This window comes from Crinia signifera, chromosome 4, assembly GCF_055691185.1.
Source record: "Crinia signifera chromosome 4, ASM5569118v1, whole genome shotgun sequence".
NCBI lineage: Eukaryota > Metazoa > Chordata > Amphibia > Anura > Myobatrachidae > Crinia > Crinia signifera.
The window spans coordinates 340,684,946-340,708,217 of NC_139220.1; the positions used below are offsets into that span (position 1 = coordinate 340,684,946).

General features: G+C 49.8%; 1 protein-coding gene across 4 annotated transcripts in view; it reads left to right on the plus strand.

The window, feature by feature from the left end:
• Nucleotides 1–23,272, plus strand: part of SLC2A4 (solute carrier family 2 member 4) — a 114,369-nt gene that overhangs the window by 60,426 nt on the left and 30,671 nt on the right. For 2 of the 4 annotated variants that reach the window (XM_083185908.1, XM_083185909.1), the window contains exons 3-5: nucleotides 904–995; nucleotides 1,072–1,182; nucleotides 12,663–12,832. In XM_083185908.1, coding sequence (XP_083042034.1) covers nucleotides 904–995; nucleotides 1,072–1,182; nucleotides 12,663–12,832 — 373 coding nt within the window. Of the gene's footprint in view, nucleotides 1–372; nucleotides 996–1,071; nucleotides 1,183–12,662; nucleotides 12,833–23,272 lie in introns of those variants that run through there. The other 2 variants (XM_083185907.1, XM_083185906.1) reach the window with 2 other exon arrangements.

Below are 23,272 nucleotides of genomic sequence, written 5' to 3' on the forward strand. Positions count from 1 at the left end.
TCGTGTCACTCTGCGTGTAGTTGTGGCCAATCAGCTCCCTGACTGTCATGTGACAGGCTGCATTTGCAATAAGGACAGTAGCTGATTGGATGGTACTTTATCTCTCTGTCCTGCGGAGCTTACAATCTATTCTTACCCTGATACGTCAGTGCATGTGACTGTCCATACAGGAGCTGTTCTCGGCTACTGACCCCCTGTCCTCCCCCTGGGGGGATCCGGTTACTGTGGTATTTTAGTCAATGTCACAAGCCAGAGGACATGACGCTGTGTATCAGAGACAGCTGCTGCCACCCCGACCTTTCAGTGGGCGAGGGTGTGGCGTGGGGGGGGGGGGGGGGGGGGGGGGGGCTGTGTTCTGTGGTCACACATGTGGAGTTTGTGTCCTGCTGCTAGTTTACCCCCTCAGGTTCTCCTCTGTAACCTTTGCAATTATTCAATGAGAGAGGAGACCCCCCCCCCCCCCCACTCCTCAGACTCCGCTCACCCTCCCAGGTCATACACCACTGCATTCACTGTGTTCTCACACCTCTCTCTGGATACTGGCAGAGACTCAAGGTATGTCTTGTGTGTCCCACCACCTGCTGCCCCCTGCCCCTTCCGCTTGCCCCCCTGCCTTCTACCCCTTCCCCGCTGCCCCCTGCCTTCTACCCCTTCCTCGCTGCACCCTCCCTTCTGCCCCTTCCTCGCTGCACCCTCCCTTCTGCCCCTTCCTCGCTGCACCCTCCCCTTCTGCCCCTTCCTCGCTGCCCCCTCCCCGACAGCCACTCATCAGTTCCACAACCTCACCTGCTGCTAGCACCTTTGTATCCCTGTCACTAAATCCCGGCAGGCTGACTCTGCCCCTTAGGTACCCTGCCATCGCCCCTATCCCCCGGCCGTGTGACATTCTCCCCCTATTACCAGGCCTCACCCAGGAACAAGGTCACAGAAGGATTTCTCAGCCAGGAGCCGGTACGATGCCTTCTGGAGGTTTCCAGCCCATTGACGGTGGACAGGTAAATACTGTACCTGGAGGGATGGGACGAGGTGACCCCATGACAGGTGGCAGGTGTGACCTTCTCTGTCTTATAGCAGGTGGTCCGAGCAGGTGTCACCAGGACTCTAATTCTGTCCGTCTTCACCGCAATCTTGGGATCATTCCAGTTTGGATACAACATCGGTGTCATCAATGCACCCCAAAGGGTAGGTGAGCGAGCCGGGGTCCTGGCTGCTGTGGGGGATCTCGGGGTGTCAGTATGGGTGAGACTGTTGCAGAAGGGTTAGGTAGGTAACCAGTTATTGTGCTGTATGACATTTGTGGCTATTACATACATGTCACATACGTGGTGGAAAATGTTCACAGATGCTGCTCATATAACATATGATGTCCTAGTGAGGATGCATACATGGCCAAAGGGTTCCTTATTATTATATTTATATGGTGGCACAAGTATCCGCAGAGCATAATACAGTATAACACCGGTAGTGTGCGGTGTGTACGTGTATCGCTGCATCGGTAGTGGTGAGGTGTGTACGAGTATCGCTGCATCGGTAGTGCTGAGGTGTGTACGAGTATCGCTGCATCGGTAGTGCTGAGGTGTGTACGTGTATCGCTGCATCGGTAGTGGTGAGGTGTGTACGTGTATCGCTGCATCGGTAGTGCTGAGGTGTGTATGTGTATCGCTGCATCGGTAGTGTGCGGTGTGTATGTGTATCGCTGCATCTGTAGTGGTGCGGTGTGTACATGTATCGCTGCATCGGTAGTGGTGCGGTGTGTACGTGTATCGATACATCGGTAGTGGTGAGGTGTGTATGTGTATCGCTGCATCGGTAGTGGTGCGGTGTGTATGTGTATCGCTGCATCAGTAGTGGTGAGGTGTGTACATGTATCGCTGCATCAGTAGTGGTGCGGTGTGTACATGTATCGCTGCATCGGTAGTGGTGCGGTGTGTACGTATATCGCTGCATCGGTAGTGGTGCGGTGTGTACGTGTAATCGCTGCATCAGTAGTCGTGCGGTGTGTACGTGTATCGCTGCATCGGTAGTGGTGAGGTGTGTGCGTGTATCGCTGCATCAGTAGTGGTGCGGTGTGTACGTGTATCGCTGCATCAGTAGTGGTGGAGGTGTGTACGTGTATCGCTGCATCCGTAGTGGTGAGGTGTGTACGTGTATCGCTGCATCGGTAGTGGTGCGGTGTGTACGTGTATTGCTGCATCAGTAGTGGTGAGGTGTGTACGTGTATCGCTGCATCAGTAGTGGTGAGGTGTGTACGTGTATCGCTGCATCGGTAGTGGTGAGGTGTGTACGTGTATCGCTGCATCGGTAGTGGTGCGGTGTGTACGTGTATTGCTGCATCAGTAGTGGTGAGGTGTGTACGTGTATCGCTGCATCAGTAGTGGTGAGGTGTGTACGTGTATCGCTGCATTCGGTAATGGTGCGGTGTGTACGTGTATCGCTACATCAGTAGTGGTGCGGTGTGTACGTGTATCGCTGCATCGGTAGTGGTGCGGTGTGTACGTGTATCGCTGCATCAGTAGTGCTGAGGTGTGTAGGTGTATCGCTGCATCGGTAGTGGTGAGGTGTGTACGTGTATCGCTGCATCAGTAGTGGTGCGGTGTGTACGTGTATCGCTGCATCAGTAGTGGTGCGGTCTTGTACGTGTATCACTGCATCAGTAGTGGTGAGGTGTGTACGTGTATCGCTGCATCCGTAGTGGTGAGGTGTGTACGTGTATCGCTGCATCGGTAGTGGTGCGGTGTGTACGTGTATTGCTGCATCAGTAGTGGTGAGGTGTGTACGTGTATCGCTGCATCAGTAGTGGTGAGGTGTGTACGTGTATCGCTGCATCGGTAGTGGTGCGGTGTGTACGTGTATTGCTGCATCAGTAGTGCTGAGGTGTGTACGTGTATCGCTGCATCAGTAGTGGTGAGGTGTGTACGTGTATCGCTGCATCAGTAGTGGTGAGGTGTGTACGTGTATCGCTGCATCGGTAATGGTGCGGTGTGTACGTGTATCGCTACATCAGTAGTGGTGCGGTGTGTACGTGTATCGCTGCATCGGTAGTGGTGCGGTGTGTACGTGTATCGCTGCATCAGTAGTGCTGAGGTGTGTAGGTGTATCGCTGCATCGGTAGTGGTGAGGTGTGTACGTGTATCGCTGCATCAGTAGTGGTGCGGTGTGTACGTGTATCGCTGCATCAGTAGTGGTGCGGTCTGTACGTGTATCACTGCATCAGTAGTGGTGAGGTGTGTACGTGTATCGCTGCATCAGTAGTGGTGAGGTGTGTACGTGTATCGCTGCATCGGTAATGGTGCGGTGTGTACGTGTATCGCTACATCAGTAGTGGTGCGGTCTGTACGTGTATCGCTGCATCAGTAGTGGTGCGGTGTGTACATGTATCGCTGCATCAGTAGTGCTGAGGTGTGTACGTGTATCGCTGCATCAGTAGTGGTGCGGTGTGTACGTGTATCGCTGCATCGGTAGTGGTACGGTGTGTACGTGTATCGCTGCATCAGTAGTGGTGCGGTGTGTACGTGTATCGCTGCATCGGTAGTGGTGCGGTGTGTACGTGTATCGCTGCATCAGTAGTGGTGAGGTGTGTACGTATATCGCTGCATCAGTAGTGCTGAGGTGTGTACGTGTATCGCTGCATCGGTAGTGGTGCGGTGTGTACGTGTATCGCTGCATCAGTAGTGCTGAGGTGTGTAGGTGTATCGCTGCATCGGTAGTGGTGAGGTGTGTACGTGTATCGCTGCATCAGTAGTGGTGCGGTGTGTACGTGTATCGCTGCATCAGTAGTGGTGCGGTCTGTACGTGTATCACTGCATCAGTAGTGGTGAGGTGTGTACGTGTATCGCTGCATCAGTAGTGGTGAGGTGTGTACGTGTATCGCTGCATCGGTAATGGTGCGGTGTGTACGTGTATCGCTACATCAGTAGTGGTGCGGTCTGTACGTGTATCGCTGCATCAGTAGTGGTGCGGTGTGTACATGTATCGCTGCATCAGTAGTGCTGAGGTGTGTACGTGTATCGCTGCATCAGTAGTGGTGCGGTGTGTACGTGTATCGCTGCATCGGTAGTGGTGCGGTGTGTACGTGTATCGCTGCATCAGTAGTGGTGCGGTGTGTACATGTATCGCTGCATCAGTAGTGGTGCGGTGTGTACGTGTATCGCTGCATCGGTAGTGGTGCGGTGTGTACGTGTATCGCTGCATCAGTAGTGGTGAGGTGTGTACGTATATCGCTGCATCAGTAGTGCTGAGGTGTGTACGTGTATCGCTGCATCGGTAGTGGTGCGGTGTGTACGTGTATCGCTGCATCAGTAGTGGTGAGGTGTGTACGTGTATTGCTGCATCAGTAGTGGTGCAGTGTGTACGTGTATCGCTGCATCGGTAGTGGTGCGGTGTGTACATGTATCGCTGCATCGGTAGTGGTGAGGTGTGTACATGTATCGCTGCATCAGTAGTGGTGCGGTGTGTACGTGTATCGCTGCATCGGTAGTGGTGCGGTGTGTACGTGTATCGCTGCATCAGTAGTGGTGAGGTGTGTACGTATATCGCTGCATCAGTAGTGGTGAGCTGTGTATGTGTATCGCTGCATCGGTAGTGGTGAGGTGTGTACGTGTATTGCTGCATCAGTAGTGGTGCAGTGTGTACGTGTATCGCTGCATCGGTAGTGGTGCGGTGTGTACATGTATCCCTGCATCTGTAGTGGTGAGGTGTGTACGTGTATCGCTGCATCGGTAGTGGTGAGGTGTGTACGTGTATCGCTGCATCGGTAGTGGTGAGGTGTGTGCGTGTATCGCTGCATCAGTAGTGGTGCGGTGTGTACGTGTATCGCTGCATCAGTAGTGCTGAGGTGTGTACGTGTATCGCTGCATCGGTAGTGGTGCGGTGTGTACGTGTATCGCTGCATCAGTAGTGGTGCGGTGTGTACGTGTATCGCTGCATCGGTAGTGGTGCGGTGTGTACATGTATCACTGCATCCGTAGTGGTGAGGTGTGTACGTGTATTGCTGCATCGGTAGTGGTGAGGTGTGTACGTGTATCGCTGCATCAGTAGTGGTGCGGTGTGTACGTGTATCGCTGCATCGGTAGTGGTGCGGTGTGTACATGTATCACTGCATCCGTAGTGGTGAGGTGTGTACGTGTATTGCTGCATCAGTAGTGGTGAGGTGTGTACATGTATCGCTGCATCTGTAGTGGTGAGGTGTGTACGTGTATCGCTGCATCGGTAGTGGTGAGGTGTGTACGTGTATCGCTGCATCGGTAGTGGTGAGGTGTGTACGAGTATCGCTGCATCAGTAGTGGTGAGGTGTGTACGTGTATCGCTGCAGTAGTAGTGGTGCGGTGTGTACGTGTATCGCTGCATCAGTAGTGGTGCGGTCTGTACGTGTATCGCTGCATCGGTAGTGGTGCGGTGTGTACGTGTATCGCTGCATCAGTAGTGGTGCGGTGTGTACGTGTATCGCTGCATCAGTAGTGGTGCGGTGTGTACGTGTATCGCTGCATCGGTAGTGGTGAGGTGTGTACGTGTATCGCTGCATCAGTAGTGGTGAGGTGTACGTGTATTGCTGCATCAGTAGTGGTGCGGTGTGTACGTGTATCACTGCATCAGTAGTGGTGCGGTGTGTACGTGTATCGCTGCATCGGTAGTGGTGAGGTGTGTACGTGTATCGCTGCATCAGTAGTGGTGAGGTGTGTACGTGTATCGCTTCATCGGTAGTGGTGCGGTGTGTACATGTATCGCTGCATCGGTAGTGCTGAGGTGTGTACGTGTATCGCTGCATCAGTAGTGCTGAGGTGTGTACGTGTATCGCTGCATCGGTAGTAGTGCGGTGTGTACGTGTATCGCTGCATCAGTAGTGGTGAGGTGTGTACGTGTATCGCTGCATCGGTAGTGGTGCGGTGTGTACGTGTATCGCTGCATCAGTAGTGGTGAGGTGTGTACGTGTATCACTGCATCAGTAGTGGTGAGGTGTGTACGTGTATCGCTGCATCGGCAGTGCTGAGGTGTGTACGTGTATCGCTGCATCGGTAGTGGTGAGGTGTGTACGTGTATTGCTGCATCGGTAGTGGTGAGCTGTGTACGTGTATCGCTGCATCAGTAGTGGTGCGGTGTGTACGTGTATCGCTTCATCGGTAGTGGTGCGGTGTGTACATGTATCGCTGCATCAGTAGTGCTGAGGTGTGTACGTGTATCGCTGCATCAGTAGTGCTGAGGTGTGTACGTGTATCGCTGCATCGGTAGTGGTGCGGTGTGTACGTGTATCGCTGCATCGGTAGTGGTGAGGTGTGTACGTGTATCGCTGCATCAGTAGTGGTGAGGTGTGTACATGTATCGCTGCATCGGTAGTGGTGAGGTGTGTACGTGTATCACTACATCAGTAGTGGTGCGGGGTGTACGTGTATCGCTGCATCAGTAGTGGTGAGCTGTGTATGTGGATCGCTGCATCGGTAGTGGTGCGGTGTGTACGTGTATCGCTGCATCGGTAGTGGTGAGGTGTGTACGTGTATCGCTGCATCGGCAGTGCTGAGGTGTGTACATGTATCGCTGCATCGGTAGTGGTGAGGTGTGTACGTGTATCACTACATCAGTAGTGGTGAGGTGTGTACGTGTATCGCTGCATCAGTAGTGCTGAGGTGTGTACATGTATCGCTGCATCGGTAGTGGTGAGGTGTGTACATGTATCGCTGCATCGGTAGTGGTGAGGTGTGTACGTGTATCGCTGCATCGGTAGTGGTGCGGTGTGTACGTGTATCGCTGCATCAGTAGTGGTGAGCTGTGTATGTGGATCGCTGCATCGGTAGTGGTGAGGTGTGTACGTGTATCGCTGCATCAGTAGTGGTGAGGTGTGTACGTGTATCACTACATCAGTAGTGGTGAGGTGTGTACATGTATCGCTGCATCCGTAGTGGTGAGGTGTGTACGTGTATCGCTGCAATGGTAGTGGTGAGGTGTGTACGTGTATCGCTGCATCGGTAATGGTGCGGTGTGTACATGTGTCGCTGCATCGGTAGTGGTGAGGTGTGTACGTGTATCGCTGCATCAGTAGTGGTGAGGTGTGTACGTGTATCGCTGCATCAGTAGTGCTGAGGTGTGTACGTGTATCGCTGCATCTGTAGTGGTGAGGTGTGTACATGTATCGCTGCATCAGTAGTGGTACGGTGTGTACATGTATCACTGCATCAGTAGTGCTGAGGTGTGTACGTGTATCGCTGCATCAGTAGTGGTGCGGGGTGTACGTGTATCGCTGCATCAGTAGTGGTGAGGTGTGTACGAGTATCGCTGCATCGGTAGTGGTGTGGCGTGTACGTCTATCAATGCATCCGTAGTGGTGAGGTGTGTACGTGTATCGCTGCAATGGTAGTGGTGAGGTGTGTACGTGTATCGCTGCATCGGTAGAGGTGCGGTGTGTACGTGTATCGCTGCATCAGTAGTGGTGAGGTGTGTACGTGTATCGCTGCATCAGTAGTTGTGAGGTGTGTACGTGTATCGCTGCATCAGTAGTGCTGAGGTGTGTACGTGTATCGCTGCATCTGTAGTGGTGAGGTGTGTACATGTATCGCTGCATCAGTAGTGCTGAGGTGTGTACGTGTATCGCTGCATCTGTAGTGGTGAGGTGTGTACATGTATCGCTGCATCAGTAGTGGTACGGTGTGTACGTGTATCACTGCATCGGTAGTGGTGAGGTGTGTACGTGTATCGCTGCATCAGTAGTGGTGAGGTGTGTACGTGTATCGCTGCATCAGTAGTGGTGAGGTGTGTATGTGTATCGCTGCATCGGTAGTGGTGAGGTGTGTACGTGTATCGCTGCATCAGTAGTGGTGAGGTGTGTACGTGTATCGCTTCATCGGTAGTGGTGCGGTGTGTACATGTATCGCTGCATCGGTAGTGCTGAGGTGTGTACGTGTATCGCTGCATCAGTAGTGCTGAGGTGTGTACGTGTATCGCTGTATAGGGGAGATGACGTGTTACATATGTGGGACTAGAGGTGAGGTGTGTACATGTATCACTGTATAGGGGAGATGACGTGTTACATATGTGGGGACTAGAGGTGAGGTGTGTACATGTATCGCTGTATAGGGGAGATGACGTGTTACATATGTGGGGACTAGAGGTGAGGTGTGTACGTGTATCGCTGTATAGGGGAGATGACGTGTTACATATGTGGGGACTAGAGGTGAGGTGTGCACGTGTATCACTGTATAGGGGAGATGACGTGTTACATATGTGGGGACTAGCGGTGAGGTGTGCACGTGTATCGCTGTATAGGGGAGATGACGTGTTACATATGTGGGGACTAGAGGTGAGGTGTGTGCATGTATCGCTGTATAGGGGAGATGATGTGTTACATATGTGGGGAGTAGAGGTGAGGTGTGTACATGTATCGCTGTATAGGGGAGATGACGTATTACATATGTGGGGACTACAGGTGAGGTGTGTACATGTATCGCTGTATAGGGGAGATGACATGTTACATATGTGGGACTAGAGGTGAGGTGTGTGCATGTATCGCTGTATAGGGGGGGTGACGTGTTACATATGTGGGGAGTAGAGGTGAGGTGTGTACATGTATCACTGTATAGGGGAGATGACGTGTTACATATGTGGGGACTAGAGGTGAGGTGTGTACATGTATCGCTGTATAGGAGAGGTGACGTGTTACATATGTGGGGACTAGAGGTGAGGTGTGTACATGTATCGCTGTATAGGGGAGATGACGTGTTACATATGTGGGGACTAGAGGTGAGGTGTGTACATGTATCGCTGTATAGGGGAGATGACGTGTTACATATGTGGGGACTAGAGGTGAGGTGTGTACATGTATCGCTGTATAGGGGAGATGACGTGTTACATATGTGGGGACTAGAGGTGAGGTGTGTACATGTATCGCTGTATAGGAGAGGTGACGTGTTACATATGTGGGGACTAGAGGTGAGGTGTGTACATGTATCGCTGTATAGGGGAGATGACGTGTTACATATGTGGGGACTAGAGGTGAGGTGTGTACGTGTATCGCTGTATAGGGGAGATGACGTGTTACATATGTGGGACTAGAGGTGAGGTGTGTGCATGTATCACTGTATAGGGGAGATGACGTGTTACATATGTGGGACTAGAGGTGAGGTGTGTACGTGTATCGCTGTATAGGGGAGATGACGTGTTACATATGTGGGGAGTAGAGGTGAGGTGTGTACGTGTATCGCTGCATCTGTAGTGGTGAGGTGTGTACATGTATCGCTGCATCGGTAGTGGTGAGGTGTGTACGTGTATCGCTGCATCAGTAGTGGTGAGGTGTGTACGTGTATCGCTGCATCAGTAGTGGTGAGGTGTGTATGTGTATCGCTGCATCGGTAGTGGTGAGGTGTGTACGTGTATCGCTGCATCAGTAGTGGTGAGGTGTGTACGTGTATCGCTTCATCGGTAGTGGTGCGGTGTGTACATGTATCGCTGCATCGGTAGTGCTGAGGTGTGTACGTGTATCGCTGCATCAGTAGTGCTGAGGTGTGTACGTGTATCGCTGTATAGGGGAGATGACGTGTTACATATGTGGGACTAGAGGTGAGGTGTGTACATGTATCACTGTATAGGGGAGATGACGTGTTACATATGTGGGGACTAGAGGTGAGGTGTGTACATGTATCGCTGTATAGGGGAGATGACGTGTTACATATGTGGGGACTAGAGGTGAGGTGTGTACGTGTATCGCTGTATAGGGGAGATGACGTGTTACATATGTGGGGACTAGAGGTGAGGTGTGCACGTGTATCACTGTATAGGGGAGATGACGTGTTACATATGTGGGGACTAGCGGTGAGGTGTGCACGTGTATCGCTGTATAGGGGAGATGACGTGTTACATATGTGGGGACTAGAGGTGAGGTGTGTGCATGTATCGCTGTATAGGGGAGATGATGTGTTACATATGTGGGGAGTAGAGGTGAGGTGTGTACATGTATCGCTGTATAGGGGAGATGACGTATTACATATGTGGGGACTACAGGTGAGGTGTGTACATGTATCGCTGTATAGGGGAGATGACATGTTACATATGTGGGACTAGAGGTGAGGTGTGTGCATGTATCGCTGTATAGGGGGGGTGACGTGTTACATATGTGGGGAGTAGAGGTGAGGTGTGTACATGTATCACTGTATAGGGGAGATGACGTGTTACATATGTGGGGACTAGAGGTGAGGTGTGTACATGTATCGCTGTATAGGAGAGGTGACGTGTTACATATGTGGGGACTAGAGGTGAGGTGTGTACATGTATCGCTGTATAGGGGAGATGACGTGTTACATATGTGGGGACTAGAGGTGAGGTGTGTACATGTATCGCTGTATAGGGGAGATGACGTGTTACATATGTGGGGACTAGAGGTGAGGTGTGTACATGTATCGCTGTATAGGGAAGATGACGTGTTACATATGTGGGGACTAGAGGTGAGGTGTGTACATGTATCGCTGTATAGGAGAGGTGACGTGTTACATATGTGGGGACTAGAGGTGAGGTGTGTACATGTATCGCTGTATAGGGGAGATGACGTGTTACATATGTGGGGACTAGAGGTGAGGTGTGTACGTGTATCGCTGTATAGGGGAGATGACGTGTTACATATGTGGGACTAGAGGTGAGGTGTGTGCATGTATCACTGTATAGGGGAGATGACGTGTTACATATGTGGGACTAGAGGTGAGGTGTGTACGTGTATCGCTGTATAGGGGAGATGACGTGTTACATATGTGGGGAGTAGAGGTGAGGTGTGTACATGTATCGCTGTATAGGAGAGATGACGTGTTACATATGTGGGGACTAGAGGCGAGGTGTGTACATGTATCGCTGTATAGGGGAGATGACATGTTACATATGTGGGGACTAGAGGTGAGGTGTGTACGTGTATCGCTGTATAGGGGAGATGACGTGTTACATATGTGGGGAGTAGAGGTGAGGTGTGTACATGTAATGCTGTATAGGGGAGATGGCGTGTTACATATGTGGGGAGTAGAGGTGAGGTGTGTACATGTATCGCTGTATAGGGGAGATGACATGTTACATATGTGGGGACTAGAGGTGAGGTGTGTACATGTATCGCTGTATAGGGGAGATGACGTGTTACATATGTGGGACTAGAGGTGAGGTGTGTGCATGTATCGCTGTATAGGGGGGATGACGTGTTACATATGTGGGGACTAGAGGTGAGGTGTGTATGTGTATCGCTGTATAGGGGAGATGACGTGTTACATATGTGGGGACTAGAGGTGAGGTGTGTACATGTATCGCTGTATAGGGGAGATGACGTGTTACATATGTGGGACTAGAGGTGAGGTGTGTACATGTATCACTGTATAGGGGAGATGACGTGTTACATATGTGGGGACCAGAGGTGAGGTGTGTACATGTATCACTGTATAGGGGAGATGACGTGTTACATATGTGGGGAGTAGAGGTGAGGTGTGTACATGTATCACTGTATAGGGGAGATGACGTGTTACATATGTGGGGACCAGAGGTGAGGTGTGTACATGTATCACTGTATAGGGGAGATGACGTGTTACATATGTGGGGAGTAGAGGTGAGGTGTGTACGTGTATCACTGTATAGGGGAGATGACGTGTTACATATGTGGGGAGTAGAGGTGAGGTGTGTACATGTATCGCTGTATAGGTGAGATGACGTGTTACATATGTGGGGACTAGAGGTGAGGTGTGTGTACGTGTATCGCTGTATAGGGGAGATGACGTGTTACATATGTGGGGACTAGAGGTGAGGTGTGTACGTGTATCGCTGTATAGGGGAGATGACGTGTTACATATGTGGGGACTAGAGGTGAGGTGTGTACGTGTATCACTGTATAGGGGAGATGACGTGTTACATATGTGGGGACTAGAGGTGAGGTGTGTGCATGTATCGCTGTATAGGGGAGATGACGTGTTACATATGTGGGGACTAGAGGTGAGGTGTGTGCATGTATCGCTGTATAGGGGAGATGATGTGTTACATATGTGGGGAGTAGAGGTGAGGTGTGTACATGTATCACTGTATAGGGGAGGTGACGTGTTACATATGTGGGGACTAGAGGTGAGGTGTGTGCATGTATCGCTGTATAGGGGAGAAGGACGTGTTACATATGTGTCTCCAGGCTGGGAGGAAGGGAAAGAATGCTGCTCTCTGATAGGTGTATAGCTCCTGCCACCCACCAATCAGCATACTGACATCCACTCACTGTCTAGCTGCAGGGCTGGAGGCAGGTAAAGAAGGCTGCTTTCTGATAGGTGTATAGCTCCAGCCACCCACCAATCAGCATACTGACATCCACTCACTGTCTGGCTGCAGGCTGGGAGGCAGGTAAAGAATGCTGCTTTCTGATAGGTGTATAGCTCCAGCCACCCACCAATCAGCATACTGACATCCACTCACTGTCTAGCTGCAGGGCGGGAGGCAGGTAAAGAATGCTGCCTTGACTGTGTGACCACCATCCTTTCCTTTGCATCCCCGGGACTTGTGGAGTCCTGGGCAGTTTCCCGGTGTGACTATACAGCTAGATGGTGCTGGCAGGTATCAGTGGAGTCAGAGGGTGAGGAGGATTAAGTGGAAGGGTGTGGGATAGGAGGCAGGAGGCCAGTGAGGAGAAGGCTGCAGTAATATGTTACTGATATGTCACCTGTCCATCTTCTCCTTCTCAGATCATTGAACAGAGTTACAATGAGTCCTACATTAGTCGTAATGCTCCTGACTCTCACTCAATTGATGCTGGGCTTCTGCGGACTCTCTGGTCTCTGTCAGTGGCCATTTTCTCCATCGGTGGGATGGTGTCTTCTCTGTGTGTAGGAGTCGTATCTCAGTGGCTTGGACGGTAAGTAGAATTATAGTGGTGACTACAAGGCAACAGTCCTTTCGCAGCCCACCAAGGAACCCGAGTGTCAATGATTCAGGATGGTACTGTCTAGACAGAATAATCACAGGGAAAGGGGGAGAGGGGAGAGGCTACTACTTACTGTACCCAGGTAAAGCCCCAATTTTTATTATATTACGTTTTATTCGTAATTATGGTTACAGGGGTGCTGGGGTGCTTTTTCTTTCCAGTTCTTTGTGGTACTGTCTAGATAATGGTGTGACAGGACTGGGTGTGACTCTATGGTATAGCATCAGGATGGGACTGTGTGTGACTCTATGGTATAGCATCAGGATGGGACCGTGTGTGACTCTATGGTATAGCATCAGGCTGGGACCGTGTGACTCTATGGTATAGCATCAGGATGGACCGTGTGTGACTCTATGGTATAGCATCAGGCTGGGACCGTGTGACTCTATGGTATAGCATCAGGATGGGACTGTGTGTGACTCTATGGTATAGTATCAGGATGGACCGTGTGTGACTCTATGGTATAGAATCAGGATGGGACCATGTGACTCTATGGTATAGTATCAGGATGGACCGTGTGTGACTCTATGGTATAGCATCAGGCTGGGACGTGTGTGACTCTATGGTATAGCATCAGGATGATACTGTGTGTGACTCTATAGAATAGCATTAGGATGGGACCGTGTGTGACTCTATGGTATAGCATCAGGATGGGACCGTGTGTGTGACTCTATGGTATAGCATCAGGATGGACCGTGTGTGACTATGGTATAGCATCAGGATGGGACTGTGTGTGACTCTATAGAATAGCATTAGGATGGGACCGTGTGTGACTCTATGGTATAGAATCAGGATGGGACGTGTGTGACTCTATGGTATAGCATCAGGATGGGACTGTGTGTGACTCTATGGTATAGCATTAGGATGGGACCGTGTGTGTGACTCTATGGTATAGCATCAGGATGGGACCGTGTGTGTGACTCTATGGTATAGCATCAGGATGGACCGTGTGTGACTATGGTATAGCATCAGGATGGGACTGTGTGTGACTCTATAGAATAGCATTAGGATGGGACCGTGTGTGACTCTATGGTATAGAATCAGGATGGGACGTGTGTGACTCTATGGTATAGCATCAGGATGGGACGTGTGTGACTCTATGGTATAGCATCAGGATGGGACTGTGTGTGACTCTATGGCAGTGGTTTTCAACCTTTTTACCTTGTGGCACACTAAATAAGATTTTAAAATTGCCACCATGAGATCCCCACAGGGCAAAACACATCGGCCCCCACAGAAAAAAAAAAACCTATTGCTCCCCATATAAAAAACAATCACACTGGTCCCCACAGGTAACACAAATAAAATACATTGGCCCTTTAAATAAAAAGAAGAGACCAGTAAATAACAGTTGAGCTGGTGGTTGCTGTAAACTGGTTTGGGCATCTCTAGCGCTGGGGGCACACTTGAGAACAGCTCAAGGCACACTAGTGTGCCACGGCACAGTGGTTGAAAAACACTGCTCTATGGTATAGCATCAGGATGGGACTGTGTGTGACTCTATGGTATAGCATCAGGATGGGACTGTGTGTGACTCTATGGTATAGCATCAGGATGGGACTGTGTGTGACTCTATGGTATAGCATCAGGATGGGACTGTGTGTGACTCTATGGTATAGCATTAGGATGGGACTGTGTGTGACTCTATAGAATAGCATTAGGATGGGACCGTGTGTGACTCTATGGTATAGCATTAGGATGGGACCGTGTGACTCTATGGTATAGCATGAGGATGGGACTGTGTGTGACTCTATAGAATAGCATCAGGATGGGATTGTGTGTGCCTCTATGGTATGGCATCAGGATGGGACTGTGTGTGACTATGGTATAGCATCAGGATGGGACTGTGTGTGACTCTATGGTATAGCATCAGGATGGGACTGTGTGTGACTCTATGGTATAGCATCAGGATGGGAACATGTGTGAGTCTGTAGCATCAGGATGGGACTGTGTGTGACTCTATGGTATAGCATCAGGATGGGACTGTGTGTGACTCTATGGTATAGAACCATAATGGGACTGTGTGTGACTCTATGGTATAGCATCAGGATAGGCCCGTGTGACTCTATGGTATAGCATCAGGATGGGACTGTGTGTGACTCTATGGTATAGAACCATAATGGGACTGTGTGTGACTCTATGGTATAGCATCAGGATAGGCCCGTGTGACTCTATGGTATAGCATCAGGATTGGACTCTGTGTGACTCTATGGTATAGCATCAGGATGGGACTGTGTGTGACTCTATGGTATAGCATCAGGATAGGCCCGTGTGACTCTATGGTATAGCATCAGGATGGGACTGTGTGTGACTCTATGGTATAGCATCAGGATGGGACTGTGTGTGACTATGGTATAGCATTAGGATGGGACCGTGTGTGACTCTATGGTATAGCATTAGGATGGGACCGTGTGACTCTATGGTATAGCATGAGGATGGGACTGTGTGTGACTCTATAGAATAGCATCAGGATGGGATTGTGTGTGCCTCTATGGTATGGCATCAGGATGGGACTGTGTGTGACTCTATGGCATAGCATCAGGATGGGACTGTGTGTGACTCTATGGTATAGCATCAGGATGGGACTGTGTGTGACCTTATGGTATAGCATCAGGATGGACCGTGTGTGACTATGGTATAGCATCAGGATGGGACTGTGTGTGACTATGGTATAGCATCAGGATGGGACTGTGTGTGACTATGGTATAGCATCAGGATGGGACTGTGTGTGACTCTACGGTATAGCATCAGGATGGGACTGTGTGTGACTCTACGGTATAGAATCAGGATGGGACGTGTGTGACTCTATGGTATAGCATCAGGATGGGACTGTGTGTGACTCTATTGCATAGCATCAGGATGGGACTGTGTGTGACTCTATGGTATAGCATCAGGATGGGACCGTGTGACTCTATGGTATAGCATCAGGATGGGACTGTGTGTGACTCTATGGTATAGCATCAGGATGGGACTGTGTGTGACTCTATAGAATAGCATTAGGATGGGACCGTGTGTGACTCTATGGTATAGCATTAGGATGGGACCGTGTGACTCTATGGTATAGCATGAGGATGGGACTGTGTGTGACTCTATAGAATAGCATCAGGATGGGATTGTGTGTGACTATGGTATAGCATCAGGATGGGACTGTGTGTGACTCTATGGTATAGCATCAGGATGGGACTGTGTGTGACTCTATGGTATAGAACCAGAATGGGACTGTGTGTGACTCTATGGTATAGCATCAGGATAGGACCGTGTGACTCTATGGTATAGAATCAGGATGGGACGTGTGTGACTCTATGGTATAGCATTAGGATGGGACTCTGTGTGACTCTACGGTATAGCATCAGGATGGGACTGTGTGTGACTCTATGGTATAGCATTAGGATGGGTCTGTGTGTGACTCTATAGTATAGCATCAGGATAATACTGTGTGTGACTCTATGGTATAGCATCAGGATGGACCGTGTGTGACTCTATGGTATAGCATCAGGATGGACCGTGTGTGACTCTATGGTATAGCATCAGGATGGGACTGTGTGTGACTCTATGGCATAGCATCAGGATGGGACTGTGTGTGACTCTATGGTATAGCATCAGGATGGGACTGTGTGTGACTCTATGGTATAGCATCAGGATGTGACTCTGTGTGACTCTATGGTATAGCATCAGGCTGGGACGTGTGACTCTATGGTATAGCATCAGGATGGGACCGTGTGACTCTATGGTATAGCATCAGGATGGGACCGTGTGTGACTCTATGGTATAGCATCAGGATGGGACTGTGTGTGACTCTATGGTATAGCATCAGGATGGGACTGTGTGTGACTCTATGGTATAGCATCAGGATGGGACTGTGTGTGACTCTATGGTATAGCACTAGGATGGGACTGTGTGTGACCTTATGGTATAGCATTAGGATGGGACTGTGTGTGACTATGGTATAGCATCAGGATGGGACCGTGTGACTCTATGGTATAGCATGAGGATGGGACTGTGTGTGACTCTATAGAATAGCATCAGGATGGGACTGTGTGTGACCTTATGGTATAGCATTAGGATGGGACTGTGTGTGACTATGGTATAGCATCAGGATGGGACTGTGTGTGACTCTACGGTATATAATCAGGATGGACCGTGTGTGACTCTATGGTATAGCATCAGGATGGGACTGTGTGTGACTCTATGGCATAGCATCAGGATGGGACTGTGTGTGACTCTATGGTATAGCATCAGGATGGGACTGTGTGTGACTATGGTATAGCATCAGGATGGGACTGTGTGTGACTCTACGGTATATAATCAGGATGGGACTGTGTGTGACTCTATGGTATAGAATCAGGATGGGACGTGTGTGACTCTATGGTATAGCATCAGGATGGGACTGTGTGTGACTCTATAGAATAGCATTAGGATGGGACCGTGTGTGACTCTATGGTATAGCATTAGGATGGGACCGTGTGACTCTATGGTATAGCATGAGGATGGGACTGTGTGTGACTCTATAGAATAGCATCAGGATGGGACTGTGTGTGACCTTATGGTATAGCATTAGGATGGGACTGTGTGTGACTATGGTATAGCATCAGGATGGGACTGTGTGTGACTCTACGGTATATAATCAGGATGGACCGTGTGTGACTCTATGGTATAGCATCAGGATGGGACTGTGTGTGACTCTATGGCATAGCATCAGGATGGGACTGTGTGTGACTCTATGGTATAGCATCAGGATGGGACTGTTTGTGACTCTATGGCATAGCATCAGGATGGGACTGTGTGTGACTCTATGGTATAGCATCAGGATGGGACTGTGTGTGACTATGGTATAGCATCAGGATGGGACTGTGTGTGACTCTACGGTATATAATCAGGATGGGACTGTGTGTGACTCTATGGTATAGAATCAGGATGGGACGTGTGTGACTCTATGGTATAGCATCAGGATGGGACTGTGTGTGACTCTATAGAATAGCATTAGGATGGGACCGTGTGTGACTCTATGGTATAGCATCAGGATGGGACCGTGTGACTCTATGGTATAGCATGAGGATGGGACTGTGTGTGACTCTATAGAATAGCATCAGGATGGGATTGTGTGTGACTCTATGGTATGGCATCAGGATGGGACTGTGTGTGACCTTATGGTATAGCATTAGGATGGGACTGTGTGTGACTATGGTATAGCATCAGGATGGGACTGTGTGTGACTCTACGGTATATAATCAGGATGGACCGCGTGTGACTCTATGGTATAGCATCAGGATGGGACTGTGTGTGACTCTATGGCATAGCATCAGGATGGGACTGTGTGTGACTCTATGGTATAGCATCAGGATGGGACTGTGTGTGACTCTATGGCATAGCATCAGGATGGGACTGTGTGTGACTCTATGGTATAGCATCAGGGTGTGACTGTGTGTGACTATGGTATAGCATCAGGATGGGACTGTGTGTGACTATGGTATAGCATCAGGATGGGACTGTGTGTGACTCTACGGTATATAATCAGGATGGGACTGTGTGTGACTCTATGGTATAGAATCAGGATGGGACGTGTGTGACTCTATGGTATAGCATCAGGATGGGACTGTGTGTGACTCTATAGAATAGCATTAGGATGGGACCGTGTGTGACTCTATGGTATAGCATTAGGATGGGACCGTGTGACTCTATGGTATAGCATGAGGATGGGACTGTGTGTGACTCTATGGTATAGCATCAGGATGGGATTGTGTGTGACTCTATGGTATGGCATCAGGATGGGACTATGTGTGACTATGGTATAGCATCAGGATGGGACTGTGTGTGACTCTATGGTATAGCATCAGGATGGGAACATGTGTGAGTCTGTAGCATCAGGATGGGACTGTGTGTGACTCTATGGTATAGCATCAGGATGGGACTGTGTGTGACTCTATGGTATAGAACCAGAATGGGACTGTGTGTGACTCTATGGTATAGCATCAGGATAGGACCGTGTGACTCTATGGTATAGCATCAGGATGGGACTGTGTGTGACTCTATGGTATAGCATTAGGATGGGTCTGTGTGTGACTCTATGGTATAGCATCAGGATAATACTGTGTGTGACTCTATGGTATAGCATCAGGATGGACCGTGTGTGACTCTATGGTATAGCATCAGGATGGACCGTGTGTGACTCTATGGTATAGCATCAGGATGGACCGTGTGTGACTCTATGGTATAGCATCAGGATGGGACTGTGTGTGACTCTATGGCATAGCATCAGGATGGGATTGTGTGTGACTCTATGGTATAGCATCAGGATGGGACTGTGTGTGACCTTATGGTATAGCATTAGGATGGGACTGTGTGTGACTATGGTATAGCATCAGGATGGGACTGTGTGTGACTCTACGGTATATAATCAGGATGGACCGTGTGTGACTCTATGGTATAGCATCAGGATGGGACTGTGTGTGACTCTATGGCATAGCATCAGGATGGGACTGTGTGTGACTCTATGGTATAGCATCAGGATGGGACTGTGTGTGACTCTATGGCATAGCATCAGGATGGGACTGTGTATGACTCTATGGTATAGCATCAGGATGGGACTGTGTGTGACCTTATGGTATAGCATTAGGATGGGACTGTGTGTGACTCTATGGTATAGCATCAGGATGGGACCGTGTGACTCTATGGTATAGCATCAGGATGGGACTGTGTGTGACTCTATGGCATAGCATCAGGATGGGACTGTGTGTGACTCTATGGCATAGCATCAGGATGGGACTGTGTGTGACTCTACGGTATATAATCAGGATGGGACTGTGTGTGACTCTATGGTATAGAATCAGAATGGGACTGTGTGTGACTCTATGGTATAGCATCAGGATGGGACATGTGTGACTCTATGGTATAGCATCAGGATGGGACTCTGTGTGACTCTATGGTATAGCATCAGGATGGGACTCTGTGTGACTCTATGGTATAGCATCAGGATGGGACTCTGTGTGACTCTATGGTATAGCATTAGGATGGGACCGTGTGACTCTATGGTATAGAACAGGATGGGACGTGTGTGACTCTATGGTATAGCATCAGGATGGGACTCTGTGTGACTCTATTGTATAGCATTAGGATGGGACCGTGTGACTCTATGGTATAGAATCAGGATGGGACCATGTGACTATATGGTATAGCATCAGGATGATAGTGTGACTCTATGGTATAGCATTAGGATGGGACATGTGTGTGACTCATTGGTATAGCATCAGGCTGGGACCGTGTGACTCTATGGTATAGAATCAGGATGGGACTGTGTGTGACTCTATGGTATAGCATTAGGATGGGACTGTGTGACTCTATGGTATAGAATCAGGATGGGACGTGTGTGACTCTATGGTATAGCATCAGGATGGGACTGTGTGTGACTCTATAGTATAGCATTAGGATGGGACCGCGTGACTCTATGGTATAGCATCAGGGTGGGACCGCGTGACTCTATGGTATAGCATCAGGGTGGGACGTGTGGGACCGTGTGTGTGACTCTATGGTATAGCATCAGGATGGGACCATGTGTGTGACTCCTATGGTATAGAATCAGGATGGGACTGTGTGTGACTCTATGGTATAGCATCAGGATGGGACGTGTGTGACTCTATGGTATAGCATCAGGATGGGACGTGTGTGACTCTATGGTATAGCATCAGGATGGGACGTGTGTGACTCTATGGTATAGCATCAGGATGGGACTCTGTGTGACTCTATGGTATAGCATTAGGATGGGACCGTGTACCTCTATGGTATAGAATCAGGATGGGACGTGTGTGACTCTATGGTATAGCATCAGGGTGGGACCGTGTGTGTGACTCTACGGTATAGCATCAGGATGGGGCTGTGTGTGACTCCTATGGTATAGAATCAGGATGGGACTGTGTGTGACTCTATGGTATAGCATCAGGATGGGACTGTGTGTGACTCTATGGTATAGAATCAGGCTGGGACCATGTGACTCTATGGTATAGAATCAGGATGGGACTGTGTGTGACTCTATGGTATAGAATCCCCCCCTCCTCCAGCTCTTCCGTCCTCCATCGTAGCCGCTGATTTTGCTACCTACTTTTCAACCAAAATCTCCTCTCTCAGGACTGCCATCACTGCTGCCATGACCTCACCCTCTCCCTCCTCCCCTCCTACATCTCCACTCCCCTCCTTCCAACCCCTGTCCTCATTTTACCCCACCACTGCTGCTGAAGTCCACTCTATCCTTCAATCCGCTTCTCCCTCCACCTGCCCGCTCGATCCTATCCCCTCCAACATTATCCGTCGTCTCAGTCCATCAGTCTGCTCTCACCTGGCTCACCTCTTTAATCTTTCCCTATCCTCTGGGATCTTCCCTTCCTCCTTCAAACACGCTCTTGTCTCCCCAATTCTCAAAAAAACAAATCTGGACCCCAACTCTCCATCCAACTACAGGCCCATCTCCCTCCTCCCTTTTGCCTCCAAACTCCTAGAACGTCTGACCTATAATCGTCTCCTAAGCCACCTTACTGCTAACTCCATTCTAGACCCCCTCCAATCCGGGTTCCGCCCTTTACATTCCACTGAAACTGCCCTGACCAAAGTCACTAACGATCTACTATCGGCTAAATCCAAATGCCTCTTCTCTATCCTCATCCAGCTTGATCTGTCGGCTGCCTTTGACACTGTTGACCACCCTCTCCTGCTCAACACCCTCCGCTCCTTTGGCATCACTGGCACGGTCTTCTCCTGGTTCACCTCATACCTCTCCGATCGCTCCTTCTCCGTCTCCACTCCGAACTCCTCCTCTCCTACTACCCCCCAGCCAGTCGGTGTTCCCCAAGGGTCAGTCCTTGGCCCTCTCCTCTTCTCCCTCTACACCACCTCTCTGGGCACCCTCATCAGCTCCTATGGTTTTCATTACCACCTTTATGCTGATGATACCCTAATCTATCTCTCCTCCCCCGACTTATCCCCATCACTCCTGTCCAAGGTCTCCGAATGCCTCACGGCCATCTCAGCCTGGATGACCCAACGCTTCCTGAAACTAAACATGGCTAAAACTGAACTTCTAATCTTCCATCCCCCGAACATCCCCTCTTCTCCCACTATCTCGATCAGCATTGGTGAAACCGAGATCACCTCCACCGACCAAACGCGCTGCCTCGGTGTCATCATTGACTCCTCCCTCTCTTTCACCCCCCACATTCGTGCTCTTTCACAGTCTTGCCGCTTTCACCTACGCAACATCTCACGCATCAGACCATTCCTCTCCACTGACGCGACCAAAATTCTCTTTCACTCTCTTGTCATCTCCCGCCTTGACTACTGCAACATCCTTCTCTCTGGGCTACCTCTCACCCGCCTCGCACCTCTCCAATCCATTCTTAACGCTGCTGCTAGGCTCATCTTCCTCTCCCGCCGCTCTACCTCCGCCTCCCCCCTCTGCTTATCTCTTCACTGGCTCCCCATTCCTTTCCGAGTTCTCTTTAAACTCCTCACCACCACCTACAAGGCTCTCTCCTCCTCCACAGCTCCCTACCTCTCTTCACTGATCTCTATCCACACTCCCTCCCGTCCTCTTCGCTCCATCGCTGACCGCCGACTGACCTCTCACCTAATCACCTCCTCCCACTCCCGTGTCCAAGATTTCTCTCGCACTGCCCCCCTGCACTAGAACAACCGCCCGCCACCCATCAGGCTATCTGATTCCCTTACCTCCTTCAAGCGCTCCCTCAAAACCCACTTTTTTCGACTAGCCTATCCCTCCTCCTAACCTCTTTTGATCCTCCTATCCTGCCTCCGTTCCTACCTATCCTATTGTATTTCGTTCGTCCACCCACCTATTTTTAGTATGTTAACTCTTATGAGCAGGGCCCTCCTTCCTCACGTACTCACCCTACCTCATTACCTCACCTGTGCTCCTGTCCTGTTCTTCCCTTCCTCTACTTCATCTTCGGTCTCCTTGACTATTTTGACACCTACTTCTGAACTGATGCTGATTTTAGTTCTACCAGCTATACCCCTATTTATACTGTATCTTTCAACACACCCTGTACGTTACCTTGTAATTTTTTTTTTTTTGTTTGCTAAGTACGGCGCTGCGGACACTTTGCGGCGCCTTATAAATAAACGTACTACTACTACTACTACTACTACTGTGTGTGACTCTATGGTATAGCATCAGGATGGGACGTGTGTGACTCTATGGTATAGCATCAGGATGGGACTGTGTGTGACTCTATGGTATAGCATCAGGATGGGACTGTGTGTGACTCTATGGTATAGCATCAGGATGGGACTCTGTGTGACTCTATGGTATAGCATCAGGCTGGGACGTGTGACTCTATGGTATAGCATCAGGATGGGACCGTGTGA